The 11,446-nt window shown below is 55.2% G+C and overlaps 1 protein-coding gene and 1 non-coding gene across 2 annotated transcripts; both read right to left on the reverse strand.

Moving 5' to 3' along the window:
- Positions 1 to 1,557: 1,557 nt before the first annotated feature.
- On the reverse strand, positions 1,558 to 6,431 carry NOL12 (nucleolar protein 12). Its single transcript, XM_025460547.3, has 6 exons — positions 6,275 to 6,431; positions 5,179 to 5,284; positions 4,818 to 4,866; positions 4,145 to 4,287; positions 2,780 to 2,877; positions 1,558 to 2,361 (listed from the first exon to the last, which is right to left on the reverse strand). The coding sequence occupies exons 1-6, from the start codon at positions 6,355 to 6,357 to the stop codon at positions 2,196 to 2,198; spliced, it is 645 nt and encodes a 214-aa protein (XP_025316332.1). The 5' UTR covers positions 6,358 to 6,431; the 3' UTR covers positions 1,558 to 2,195.
- LOC112675848 (small nucleolar RNA SNORA21) lies at positions 3,529 to 3,663 on the reverse strand. Its single transcript, XR_003146114.1, has one exon. It is a non-coding gene; the product is annotated as a small nucleolar RNA SNORA21 (small nucleolar RNA).
- Positions 6,432 to 11,446: the final 5,015 nt, after the last annotated feature.

The raw sequence follows: 11,446 nt of genomic DNA on the forward strand, positions 1-11,446 counted from the left end.
GGACATAGGTGTCTTCTCATCTTACACACGGGGATACACCCAGAGAGGTCAGCACAGCAAAGCGCTCACACAGACACCAAGTGGTGGAGTTGGGACTCAAGTCGGGACTCAAACCCTGCTGCATGCACTAACCCCTCGGGCCCAGGATGGGTTCTGCTCCCAGGGGCCATGAAGGGCAAGGCTCACACTCACTGCCCCGGATTGAGGATGAGAACCACCTGGGGAGCTTGCTGGCAGCCCCCTCGCCCCCCACCCCACCCCCCCGCCCACTGTGCAGGACAGGGACAGCCCAGCAGAGCGAGTCACTACACCCCAATAACAGGAAGGCAGCAGGAAGAGCAGTGGAAGGAGCTAAAGAGCCAGGTCACAGCACCTCCCAGCCATATGCCCTGAGCTGCCAGTCCAGGGGTGGCCTTCAGAGAGGCACCAGATGGTGGGTCTCGATGGTGATATGGGGCACGCCAGTCACCCCCAGACACAGCCTAACGGAGCCTCTGTTCCTGAGCCTGCCCAATGGCAGCTCTCTGTGGGCTGAGCCAAAGCAAGACCTGCTTGGGACTTCAGCTCCCTCCCGCCAGATCCTCCCACACCCCGGGGCCAGCTGGAACTTGCACCTGTGCTCGTCACTGCTCCTGTCACTGCATTCCCCCGTCACCTTGTCCACCTCTCACTGATCCTGAGCTCTGCTGGGGCTCTGCTGGGGCTGAAGGCACATCTACTCCCCTTGCAGTACTAGTGTTAGGGCACAACGTGGTCTCCTAACCAGCGCACTGCCCGGATTCCTGTGCTCTGATTCAGTCACAGGAAGCAGTAAGTGGCAAGGGCTGGTGGTGTCTGACAATGTCCCCTAACAGGTGCCCTGGCTGTCCCCGCCGGTGCATGTACCTGCTGCACTCAGGATTCTACCCTGCTCGCTCAGGTGACAGTGGGGCGTGTCAGGTGGGTCACTCACAAGCTGGGACAAGGAAGGGTAAAGACTGGTTTTCTGAAGCCACATCTGAAGAGCATGAAAAACCAGCAGCCTTGCAGAACGTCACCTGGCCTCTTGCAGAGTCTGCTTGGAAAGGGTCATACTCTTCAGGTGAGTCGAGATACATTTTTTTTCTTTCTTTTTTTTTTTTTTTGATTTTATGTATTTATTCATGAGAGAGAGAGAGGCAGAGACACAGGCAGAGGGAGAAACCGGCTCCATGCAGGGAGCCCAACGCGGGACTTGATCCTGGGTCTCCGGGATCACGCCCTGGGCCGAAGGTGGCACTAAACCACTGAGCCACCCAGGGATCTCCCTACATTTTCTTTAAAAAGGGTTGATCACTCCTTTTTTAGTCTCTTTCCAGGAGCTACTAGAAGCCTAGGGAAGAGGCCCAAGTTCGGGGGGTAGGGAATGCTCTGGAACTCATCTGCTTCCACCACTTCAATTTCAGCTGAGAAGACCAATGAGGCCAAGAAGGGACAGACCCAAAGTCTCAGCCAGTAAAGAGCAGAGCCTGGCACTGCTCACCCACCTGCCCCAGCAGTCTGCTCTTTTTTTTTTTTTTTTTTTTTATGATAGTCACACAGAGAGAGAGAGAGAGAGAGAGAGAGAGAGGGAGAGGCAGAGACCTAGGCAGAGGGAGAAGCAGGCTCCATGCACCAGGAGCCCAACGTGGAATTCGATTCCGCGCCTCCAGGATCACGCCCTGGGCCAAAGGCAGGCGCTAAACCGCTGCGCCACCCAGGGATCCCAGCCTGCTCTTGAGTAGTGAGATGACTCTGGTTCCTACCAGTGTACCCAACAGGTCATGTTGATCTGTAACCTGGGAAAGGGGGCCCAGACCTAACACTTTCATACCCACTGCTGGAGAGTGAGGATGGACCCATTTCCCTAATAGTTTCTACTGTCTCAGAAGCCTGTCCTTGGCACATGGCAGCAGGGTCAGGGACAAACAGACCACTCAGTTTCACAAATCTGATGATGGCTCGGTGGGGCAGACATTTAGGTAGATGCCCCAGATTTGGCTCTAAAGGCTCCTCCTGGGGGGAGCCAGCTCTCACCTGTCTGCCCCTTCCAGAGCCCAAGCTCTGGACCAGAGAGGTGCTAGCATCCCAATCCTGGGCCATAGAGTCACCACCTCGGTACTGGGTTATGGGGACAGCCCGGCTGAGACAGGACAGGACCTTAGGGCCCAGGCTGGGGCATGGCTGGTTCTCAGGGCTCACTCTCCACTGTGCCGGGCTTTGCCTGTCAGCCGGCGGCGCTGGGTCTTGCTCGTACGAGTGGCACTCGGGGGCTTCTTGGTGGAGTCTTGGGCCCGTCGGGGATGTTTCCTCTTGGTCTTCTTGCGACTATGTGCGTGCAGTGATGCTGTGAGAGCAGAGATCCTGTAGGGGGATGGAAGGCTGGTCAGGCCGGGGCTTCATTTACTCTGGAAAGCAGAACATGAGTGGAAGATTGGGTTTGGGGGTGAGTGCCTGGCTCCCGGAGGAAGTCAGGACAGGCCTCGAATGCTAGGGAGTACCAAATCCATGCCAAAGACAGCTTGCTCTGACCCTAGAGGGCCTGCCAGTTCCTCAGCTCATAAAAAAGCCCTGACCCCAGGTACTCTGGGCACCCAGGGCTGGCCATTCTCAGGAAAAGGGAGTAAGGACAGTGAGGAGGGACACTTGGTAGGCAGAGTCACTGCACCAGGCCCCACACCTGCTCCATGCCACCAGCCAGTGAGAGGTGGCTCCACGGGGCTCATCACCACAGTCAGCCGGGAGGGAGAAGTGCCAGAGAGAGGGACACGCCAGGGCTCACCGCTGGGACAGGAGGGGATCTCTGGACTTCCTGGGTAAGGCTCTGGTCAGCTTCTCCATGGAGGACGCCTCTTCCTCGGACCTGTGTCCAGCCCCTTGCTAAAGAAACACAGGACAAGGACTGTCACACAGTGTGGTAGATTGGGAGGCCTGACACCAGCAGTCATGGCTCTGTCAAGTGGGGGTGTGGCCTGCTGCCTTGAGGATTGGCTCAGGGCTCGGAGAAGGCCACCGGGGGACAAGCTGGGTACAACTTCGAAGCGGGAATCACACAGGGAAAAGCTGTGTCTCAAAGCCTTGTCCCCATCTTCTTTCAGTTGTGAGTGTCTGCACGTCCACTGCAAGCTGAGGCCGTGGAGGATTTACAGAAGAATAAGCACAAAAGAGAAAGGAGTATGAGGTCAGGAAGGACATGATAAAGCAGTGGCTCAGGGCTTAAGGACGCTTTCACCCGTGACAGGAAATGTGCTTCACCTTGTGACGCTGTATGTACAGGCATATTTAAATTATGCATTTAAGCGCATCCAACCCAGACAAACACAGCTTTGAAACATTTTGTGAAATGGTACTTACCTGTGAGCCTTTTTGGTATTTTTGATATTTTCAAAGACATTCTATTTCTTTCCTTAACTTTTTGTTTTTAATATTTTTATTTAATTTTTCAGAGTTTATTAGGCAGCTCTGTCCATGTGACATTGCCCCCGTCACCTCGAACCTCTCTCCCCCCTTGTACCCCACCAAGGTGGAACACCCTGTCATATCACCGATTGAAGCAAAACAACACAACATGCTGCTGCTTCATCCAAAAGCAGTGTTTTTCCTCTGCCCTTTCTTGACGGCTCAGTGGGTCATGAGTCAGGGCCCACTGAGTGCTTTTAAAAGGGGATCCTTTTTTTTTTTTTAATCTTTTTAAAATACTGGTTACAATCTGTGAGTACCTCCCCACTCACAGCTTGAAAACGGTCAGTGCACATGAATGGGCTGTGTCGTTGCTGCTACCATGCAGTGGTGTGATCACCACAAACTGGTATCTGAGGTGCGTCACTTGGATTAACCGCTTTTATACTCACAGCAATCCCAAGAAACAGGTGCTATCATCAATTACCTCCCTCTCCCTCAACTTATTGGCAAAAGGAAAGTTGGCAAGGCAGACACTTGCCCATGTTCCCACAGTCACTGAGTCACAGAACCGGCTTCTCCAAGCCCCACGGATTTTGTGCAGGCCCTGAAGAATGCCCAGGAGGGAAAGAGCCCCTCGCACTGGAATCTGCCCAACAGGGACCAGCACTCAGCATCCCCAACAAGCCAGTATGCACCTAGGGCTGCACTGGGGCCCATCTTCCCTAGGGCTGGAAGTTACACTCACCTCAGGTGGAGGCAGTCCAAGCAGCCGGGCACCTGAGAGGTCCAGGTCACTGATGGTGGTCACGGTGACTGTGTGATTGGGGTGGTCATACTGCACTGACTCTGTCTTTGCTGTCACCAGCCTCTCCAGTTCATCTGCCTCCTCTGTGCAAGGTGGGCACAGAACCAGGTCTCAGCCTCAGAGCACAAGTAACCAGACTCTAACCCCCTGCCCAGCCCTGGAGTACAATGGCCCCCTCTACTCTGGGAGAGTGTCCAGGAAGTCACCAGCTCCAGAGCCTGGTCTGCAGACAAATGTAAGTGATTCAACTCCTTCCGATACTCTGGGGAGACTTCAGACCATCTGGTTCTCATTTAGGACAGACCTGGTGTGACCCCAGCAGCTGCTACTACCCATTCCCCTCTACCCCCAGTCCCTCCAGGCTTCAGAAACTGGGCTTTCTGCTCAGGATCACTTTACCAAGAGGTTGGTCTTTCCTGTCTCTGATCCACCCACATTTATAGAGGGTCCTGAACACCAGCCCTGGCCGATGGCCCACGTCACCACCAAGACCCCTGGAACTAGGAAATTAGCTTCTGTGCAGCCCCCACACCCCTCCCCTTCCATCCACCAAGGGATAAATAAGTCTAGGTCTGTTGGCTTTTCTTCAGCTCAGGGCAAAGATGTGACTTACCCAGAGCCTCCTCTCTCTCTGCCAGCATCTTCAAGTATTCCTGATGGCGCTGAAACCAAAAGGGAAGGAAACACAGTGAGGATGGCCTCTCCAGCCAACCCCAGGCAGGAGCTCATAGTGAAACACCAGGAGATTCCATTCTACACCTTCCCCAGACCCGAGCCCACATGCAGCATGTACACACTGCTCCCCGGGCCTGCCCACACCTCCCCTCATTTCTGCAGATGCCCCTGTTAAGGTCACCCAAGGATGTGAATCCCTTGGGAATCAGATATAGATATATAGATATAGATACACACATGCACACACACACTTTCTCTCTCTCCCTAGCCCCCTTCCCCCCCAGCCTTCCCCTCTGTACCTCCTCCCGGAGCTTCTTCTGCTCCAACTTGAGCCGATGCTTGATCTCCTCAATGGCTGCCTTCTTCCGTTCCACCTTGCGCTTATGGAAGCCAGTCAGGTACTCCCTACAGGAAAGAGTCGAGGGAGAGTCAGGAGGACACACAGGAAAGAAAGGTTCACCCCAGGAAGAGAAAAACCACTAATACTGTACCCACTCTAAAAATGCACACGTGTTAACTCACCTATTCCTCACAACAGCTTGTGTGGTCGGTACCAATGCCCATTTTACAGACAGGGACACTGAGGCAGAGAGAAGCTAGACTACTTGCCAAAGGTCATAGGGAGTGTAAGGTCAGGAAGAAGAGCGAGAGGCTCCTTCCACCCCCATCCCTCCAGGGCTCAGCTTCAACAGGGCCAGGCAGGTGGGCCTACGAGCCTAGGACAGGTGGGGGCCCCTCCTACATTGCCAAATCCCATGACCTAGTGAATTAAGCCACTTCCAGCAGAGCTTTTCAGGCCACCCTCACGGAGACACCCACACACTTTCCACTGGAGTTCACCCCATTTCCCCAGGACACCTGCCCCTGGACCCATCTGCAGGGCCCCTGGACGGCACCTGCCCTCCCCTCCTCTATGTGATCTTGGCTCCTTCTCTCGGGAGCTGGCCGCACCATTCCCAAATGTTGGGGGGTCCGGGGAGCAGCACTAGGCTTTTCGCCGACCCACTACCACACGGCAAAGTGGCGCTCTGGGCGGGGCGGGGAACCTCCGACGGACTTGACGCAGAGGCCTGGGGGTCCCCTAGCCACCGCCGCCCACCCCCACCCCCACCCCCACCCCCTGCCGCCCACCCCCACCCCCACCCCCCGCCGCGCGCACTGCGGGACTCGGGGCGCAGAGCCGGGGAAGGGGGGCGGGGCGGGCGATTCCACCCCCCAGGCCGGGGGGGGCTGCGGGCGCGTCCATCCCGCGGGGGGCGTCGGGGGGAGCCGCGGGCCGCGCCGAGAGGGCGGGACCGGAAGGGACCTCTGCGTGAGCGCAGCCGCTCGGCCCGGGTTCTGGCCCCGGCCCCGGACGGCAGCCCGAGGCAGATCCGCTCCAGCCTCCGCACTCACCGCCGCTTCTCTTCGTCGAAGCTGAGGACGAGCCGCGGCCGCCGGTCGTCGCCATCTCGCTTCTTCTTCTTGTTGCGGCCCATGGCGGCGCGGCCTCCGGCGGCGCGGCTCCCGCACGCCTAAGACACTTCCGGGTGTAGCGGTTTTTAGGTTCCCGGGGGCGCCTCGCACTCCCGCTGCGCAGTTCCGCTCCTCAGGCCCCGCCTTTTAAAGGGGCCGCGGAGCCCGCCTCCCCAGCCCCATGATTCCTAACCCCGGCCCATTCCTAGGCTAGCGGCGGTGAAAGCGAGTCCCGGAGCTCAGGACGTTACGGCTGTGGTTCCGGACCAACTGCCCTCGCTTTGCCGCAGTTACCCATTTGTAAAATGGGAATGATTATAGTGACTTTATGATTGCGAAGCAGTGTTTTTTTTTTTTAAGATTTTATTTATTTATTCATGAGAGAGAGAGAGAGGCAGAGACACAGGCAGAGGGAGAAGCAGGCTCCATGCAGGGAGCCCGACGTGGGGCTCGATCCCAGGACCCCGGGACCCCGGGACCACGCCCTGGGCCAAAGGCAGGCGCCGAACCACCGAGCCACCCAGGGATCCCCTGGAAGTGGTTTTCAAACTTTGACGTTCTTCGGAATCCCCTGCACGGCTTGCGGAAACCCAGATCTCCTGGCCTCGCCCTAGAGTTTCTGATTCAGCGGGTCTGGAGTGAGCCCCATAATCTGCGATTCTGACTCGTTCTGGGGGTGTGTGTGTGTGTGTGTGTGCGCGCGCGTGTGCTGATACTGCTGGTCCACGGACCATACTTTGAGAACCATGAGGAGGAGGAGGAAACGTGAGTTACGTAACACTTCATGTAAGTAATACCTGCCACACACGTGCTTGCTACACAAGTCATCTCCCCTGTCTGCCTCAGTTTCCCCAGGTGTGGCATTGGGGTGTAATAATAACACATTCTCGGGACGCCTGGGTGGCTCTGCGGTTGAGCATCTGCCTTTAGCTCAGGGCGTGATCCTGGGGTCCTGGGATCAAGTCCTGCATCCGGCTCCCAGTGCGGAGCCTGCTTCTCCCTCTGCCTGTGTCTCTGTCTCTCTCTGTGTCTCTCATGAATAAATAAATAAAATCTTTAGAAAAAAAATAACATATACTCCACTGAAGACGAGGGCGTGCATTCAGTAAAACACTGCCTGACGGGGACTTTTGGTAACTGGGATCACACGCCTGAATCCCCCGTTCTTAAGTCACACCTGCTGGGTGCTGCACACAAGCTGCTGCCCTTGCTTTTAAAGGACGGCCCGAGTGGCGAGGTTGGCGATCATTACAGTGCAGGGGATGGTACCTCTGTAGTGAGAGGCACGGGGGGGGGAGGGGGGGCTGCGGAGCTCACTGTTGGCTCCCCCACTGCAGAGGGCTTCCCAGAGGAGGTGACCCCAAAACTGGCTGAGAGTGGGGATTATCAGAACAGTAATATGCCCTTAAGACCCGCTCCCCACTTCTCATTGGACAAGTGACTGGAGCCCAGAGAGCAAGTGTGCACCTGTGTATCCAGTGCCTACTGTGTGCCAGGCACCCTGAGAAGGGACCTGTTTGCTCAGAGAATGGAAGATATTTGTCCAGATTTACAGGGCTGTTCTGTGTCCAAGCTGGGACTTGAACCTGAGTCTGTGGCCTCATGGCCCAGCTCCCTAGGCCACTGGCTGGAGGAATCACTCCCAGTAGCCAGCATGCCCCCCGCCCTGGAGGGCAAGATGCAGACTTTGTGAGCTTAGGAAGGAGTGAGACAGGGGGCACCTGGGTGGCTCAATGGTTGAGTGTCTGCCTTGGGCTCAGGCATGATCCTGGAGTCCTGGGTTCGAGTCCCACACTGGGTTCCCTACAGGGAGCCTGCTTCTCCCTCTGCCCATGTCTCTGCCTCTCTCTCTCTGTGCTTCTCATGAACAAATAACATCTTTTTAAAACTGAAGATTTGGGATCCCTGGGTGGCGCAGCGGTTTAGCGCCTGCCTTTGGCCCAGGGCGTGATCCTGGAGACCCGGGATCGAATCCCACGTTGGGCTCCCGGTGCATGGAGCCTGCTTCTCCCTCTGCCTGTGTCTCTGCCTCTCTCTCTCTCTGTGTGTGCCTATCATAAATAAAAAATAAAATAAAATAAAATAAAATAAAATAAAACTGAAGATTTTAGGGCACCCCAGGTGGCTCAGCAGTTTAGCGCCGTCTTCAACCCAGCGTGTGATCCTGGAGACCCAGGATCAAGTCCCACGTCGGGCTCCCTGCATGGAGCCTGCTTCTGTCTCTGCCTCTGTGTGTGTGTCTCATGGATCAATAAATAAAATATTTTTAAAAATGGGGATCCCTGGGTGGCGCAGCGGTTTGGCACCTGCCTTTGGCCCAGGGCACGATCCTGGAGACCCGGGATCGAATCCCATGTCAGACTCCCGGTGCATGGAGCCTGCTTCTCCCTCTGCCTGTGTCTTTGCCTCTCTCTCTCTCTCTCTGTGTGACTATCATAAATAAATAAATAAATAAATAAATAAATAAATAAATAAATAAATAAATTTTTAAAAATCTTTTAAAAAATGAAGATTTTATTTTTTTAAGTAATCTCTACACCCAACAAGAGGCTCGAACTTGCAACCCTGAGATCAAGAGTGTCATGCTTCACGGAGTCAACCAGGTGTCCTGGTTGGTGCTACTTTCATCCCTATTTTTTAAAAGATTTTTATTTACTTATTCATGATATATATATATATATATATATATATAGAGAGAGAGAGAGAGAGAGAGAGAGAGAGAGAGAGGCAGAGACACAGGCAGAGGGAGAAGCAGGCTCCATCCAGGGAACCTGACATGGGACTCGGTCCCAGGTCTCCAGGATCACGCCCTGGGCTGAAGGCGGCCCTAAACTACTGAGCCACCCAGGCTGCCCACTTTCATCCCTATTATACAGGTGAGGAAACAGAGGCTCAGACAGGGGAAGTGCCTTGACCAAAGTCAGCCAGTTAGTAAGTGGGAGCCATTCCCTGACTGCCACCCTCTCTGAACTTCCAGTCTGGCACAGAGACAGGGACTGAGTAAAGGAAAAGCCGCACCTGCAGGACCTTGTGTTGGGGGGTACTGGGTGGTTGACCCTTGCAGCCCACCCAGCCCCCACTGCCTGCCTGCCCACAGGGTTGGGGCTCAGGGAGGCCTCATGTGCAAAAGCCCCCAATGCAGAGAGTGAAGCCTGTCACCTCAGGCAGGTGCTGTTGCTCCACACTTCCCAGAGGGTTGCAGGTCCCCTTGCCCCAGGTGAGGAGACGAGGGACCGGGACCCCACCCAGACTCTGAAACTTCACTGCAGTTCATGGTCTAAAACACCCACCACTCTTTGGGGACGCTGGGGTGGGTTGATCACCAAGCGTCTGACTCTGGGTTTTGGCTCAGGTCATGGTTTCATGGGTCATGATGTCAGGGTCATGAGATCATGAGACCCTGGGTCAGGCTCCCTGCTCAGCAGAGGATTTGCTTCTCTCCCTCTGCCCCTCCCCGCACTTGCATTCTCTAAAATAAATCAATACATCTTGAAAAAAGTTAAAAGAAAATAATAACCCACCTGCCTCTTTGGATTGGTTTCTCCTTGAAATCATTTTTAGGTTTATTGAGCACCTCCTGTGTGTCAGGCACCAGGCATTTCTCTACATTATCTCAGCTAATCCTCGCAACAACTGCCCAGGGTAGATACAAGTGTTCATGCAATTTGATGATGAGGGAATTGAGGTTCAGAGAGGACTAGTAACTGGTCCCGGGGCACACAGTGATGGAGCTGAGGTTTGAACACCGAGCCCAGTTTCCTTCCTGCAGACCCGGGGGTCTCATTCCCTGTCTGCCCCAAGGCTTTCCTTTGCCGGCTAGTCGTCCCTCCCACCCCCATGTACTGCGGCCTTCAGCAGGTGTAGGGAGAATCCGTGGGGCTGAACACTGAGGACCAGAGAAAGACCGTCCCAGAGACACTTCCTCCGATTTCCAGCAGGGGGCGGCCCGCCACAGCCGGACTTCAAAGCTGTTTCTCTTGCGGGGCCACTTGGGTACCCTAGGAGAGCCCGGAGATTGGGTGTGGCTCATGGCAGGCCCAGCATGTACACTCTATCCTCCTGGGCCCTCTTTTTTTTTTTTTTTTTTTTTAAGATTTTATCTATTTATTTGACACAGAGAGAGAGAGAGCACAAGCAGGGGGAGCTGCAGGCAGAGGGAGAGGGAGAAGCAAGGACCCGGATTCAGGACTCAATCCCAGGACCCTGGGATCATGACCTGAGCCAAAGGCAGACACTTAACAGACACCCCACCTCCTGAGCCCTCTTATAGACATGTACTCCCCAGGGGACCCCAAAGGCCCAGGTGCAAATAATGACTCCCATTTTACAGATGAGAAAACTAAGTGTGAGGGTGGAAAAGCACCACCACCCTGGCTGGGTCCCACAACTAGTGCTGCTTCTCCTAGAGAATGAAATTGGCCGGTCTTCCCACCACCATCACCACACCTCAAGAGACAGTGCCCTCAGTTTTGGCGAAGCCTATGGAGGTTCTGATGCTAAGTCATCCTGAACATTGGCTCAGTTCTAGGGGCTGTTTCCCAGGGAGGTGGGGTCCCTGCAGCAGGGAGCAGAAAGGAAAAGGTGCTGAGGAATGGTCAGTCTGCAGGGTCGCCCAGCCATCAGCTCAGGCCCCATCACTTAGGACTAGTGAGTGTGGTGGGCTGGGTTAAACACGGCCGTCTGAGGTAGAGCCTGCTGGGTCTCGGGATACGCGTGCTCTTTGGAAGCCGAGAGAGGAGAGGCGCGTGGAGACCTCATCTCAGTCCCACGGAGTTTCCTGAACTCCTCTGCTCTGCAGGAAAGAAGCTGTGTGCACCCGGCCTCTGGGAGCCTGGAGGCTGCCTACCTCCAGTCGGTTCCCTGTGGTGGGGCTGGCGTGGCCCCCTCAACACCCCAGACCCTCCTATACAGAACCGGGCCAGCAGGATCTCGGGGTCATGAGTTTGAGCCCCAAGTTGGATGTAGTTATTGTAAATAAATAAATAAACAAGGGGAAAAAGGAAAAAGAAACGAGCCAGCAGTTGTGCCAAGACCATTGCTTGAGCCCATCTCTCCTGGGATGAGGGTCCTGTTCAGGGCCACAGAACCAGCAGTTTCCAGCCCAGTGTCCTG

This window comes from Canis lupus, chromosome 10 (genome assembly GCF_003254725.2).
Source record: "Canis lupus dingo isolate Sandy chromosome 10, ASM325472v2, whole genome shotgun sequence".
NCBI lineage: Eukaryota > Metazoa > Chordata > Mammalia > Carnivora > Canidae > Canis > Canis lupus.

Coding starts and splice junctions, on each gene's coding strand:
- NOL12 (XM_025460547.3), bottom strand. CDS start 6,357: ATGGGCCGCAACAAGAAGAAGAAGCGAGATGGCGACGACCGGCGGCCG. Junction 4,288..4,817: donor AGAGAGAGAGGAGGCTCTGG/GTAAGTCACATC, acceptor CACCTTGCACAG/AGGAGGCAGATGAACTGGAG. Junction 2,362..2,779: donor GATCCCCTCCTGTCCCAGCG/GTGAGCCCTGGC, acceptor ATCCCCCTACAG/GATCTCTGCTCTCACAGCAT.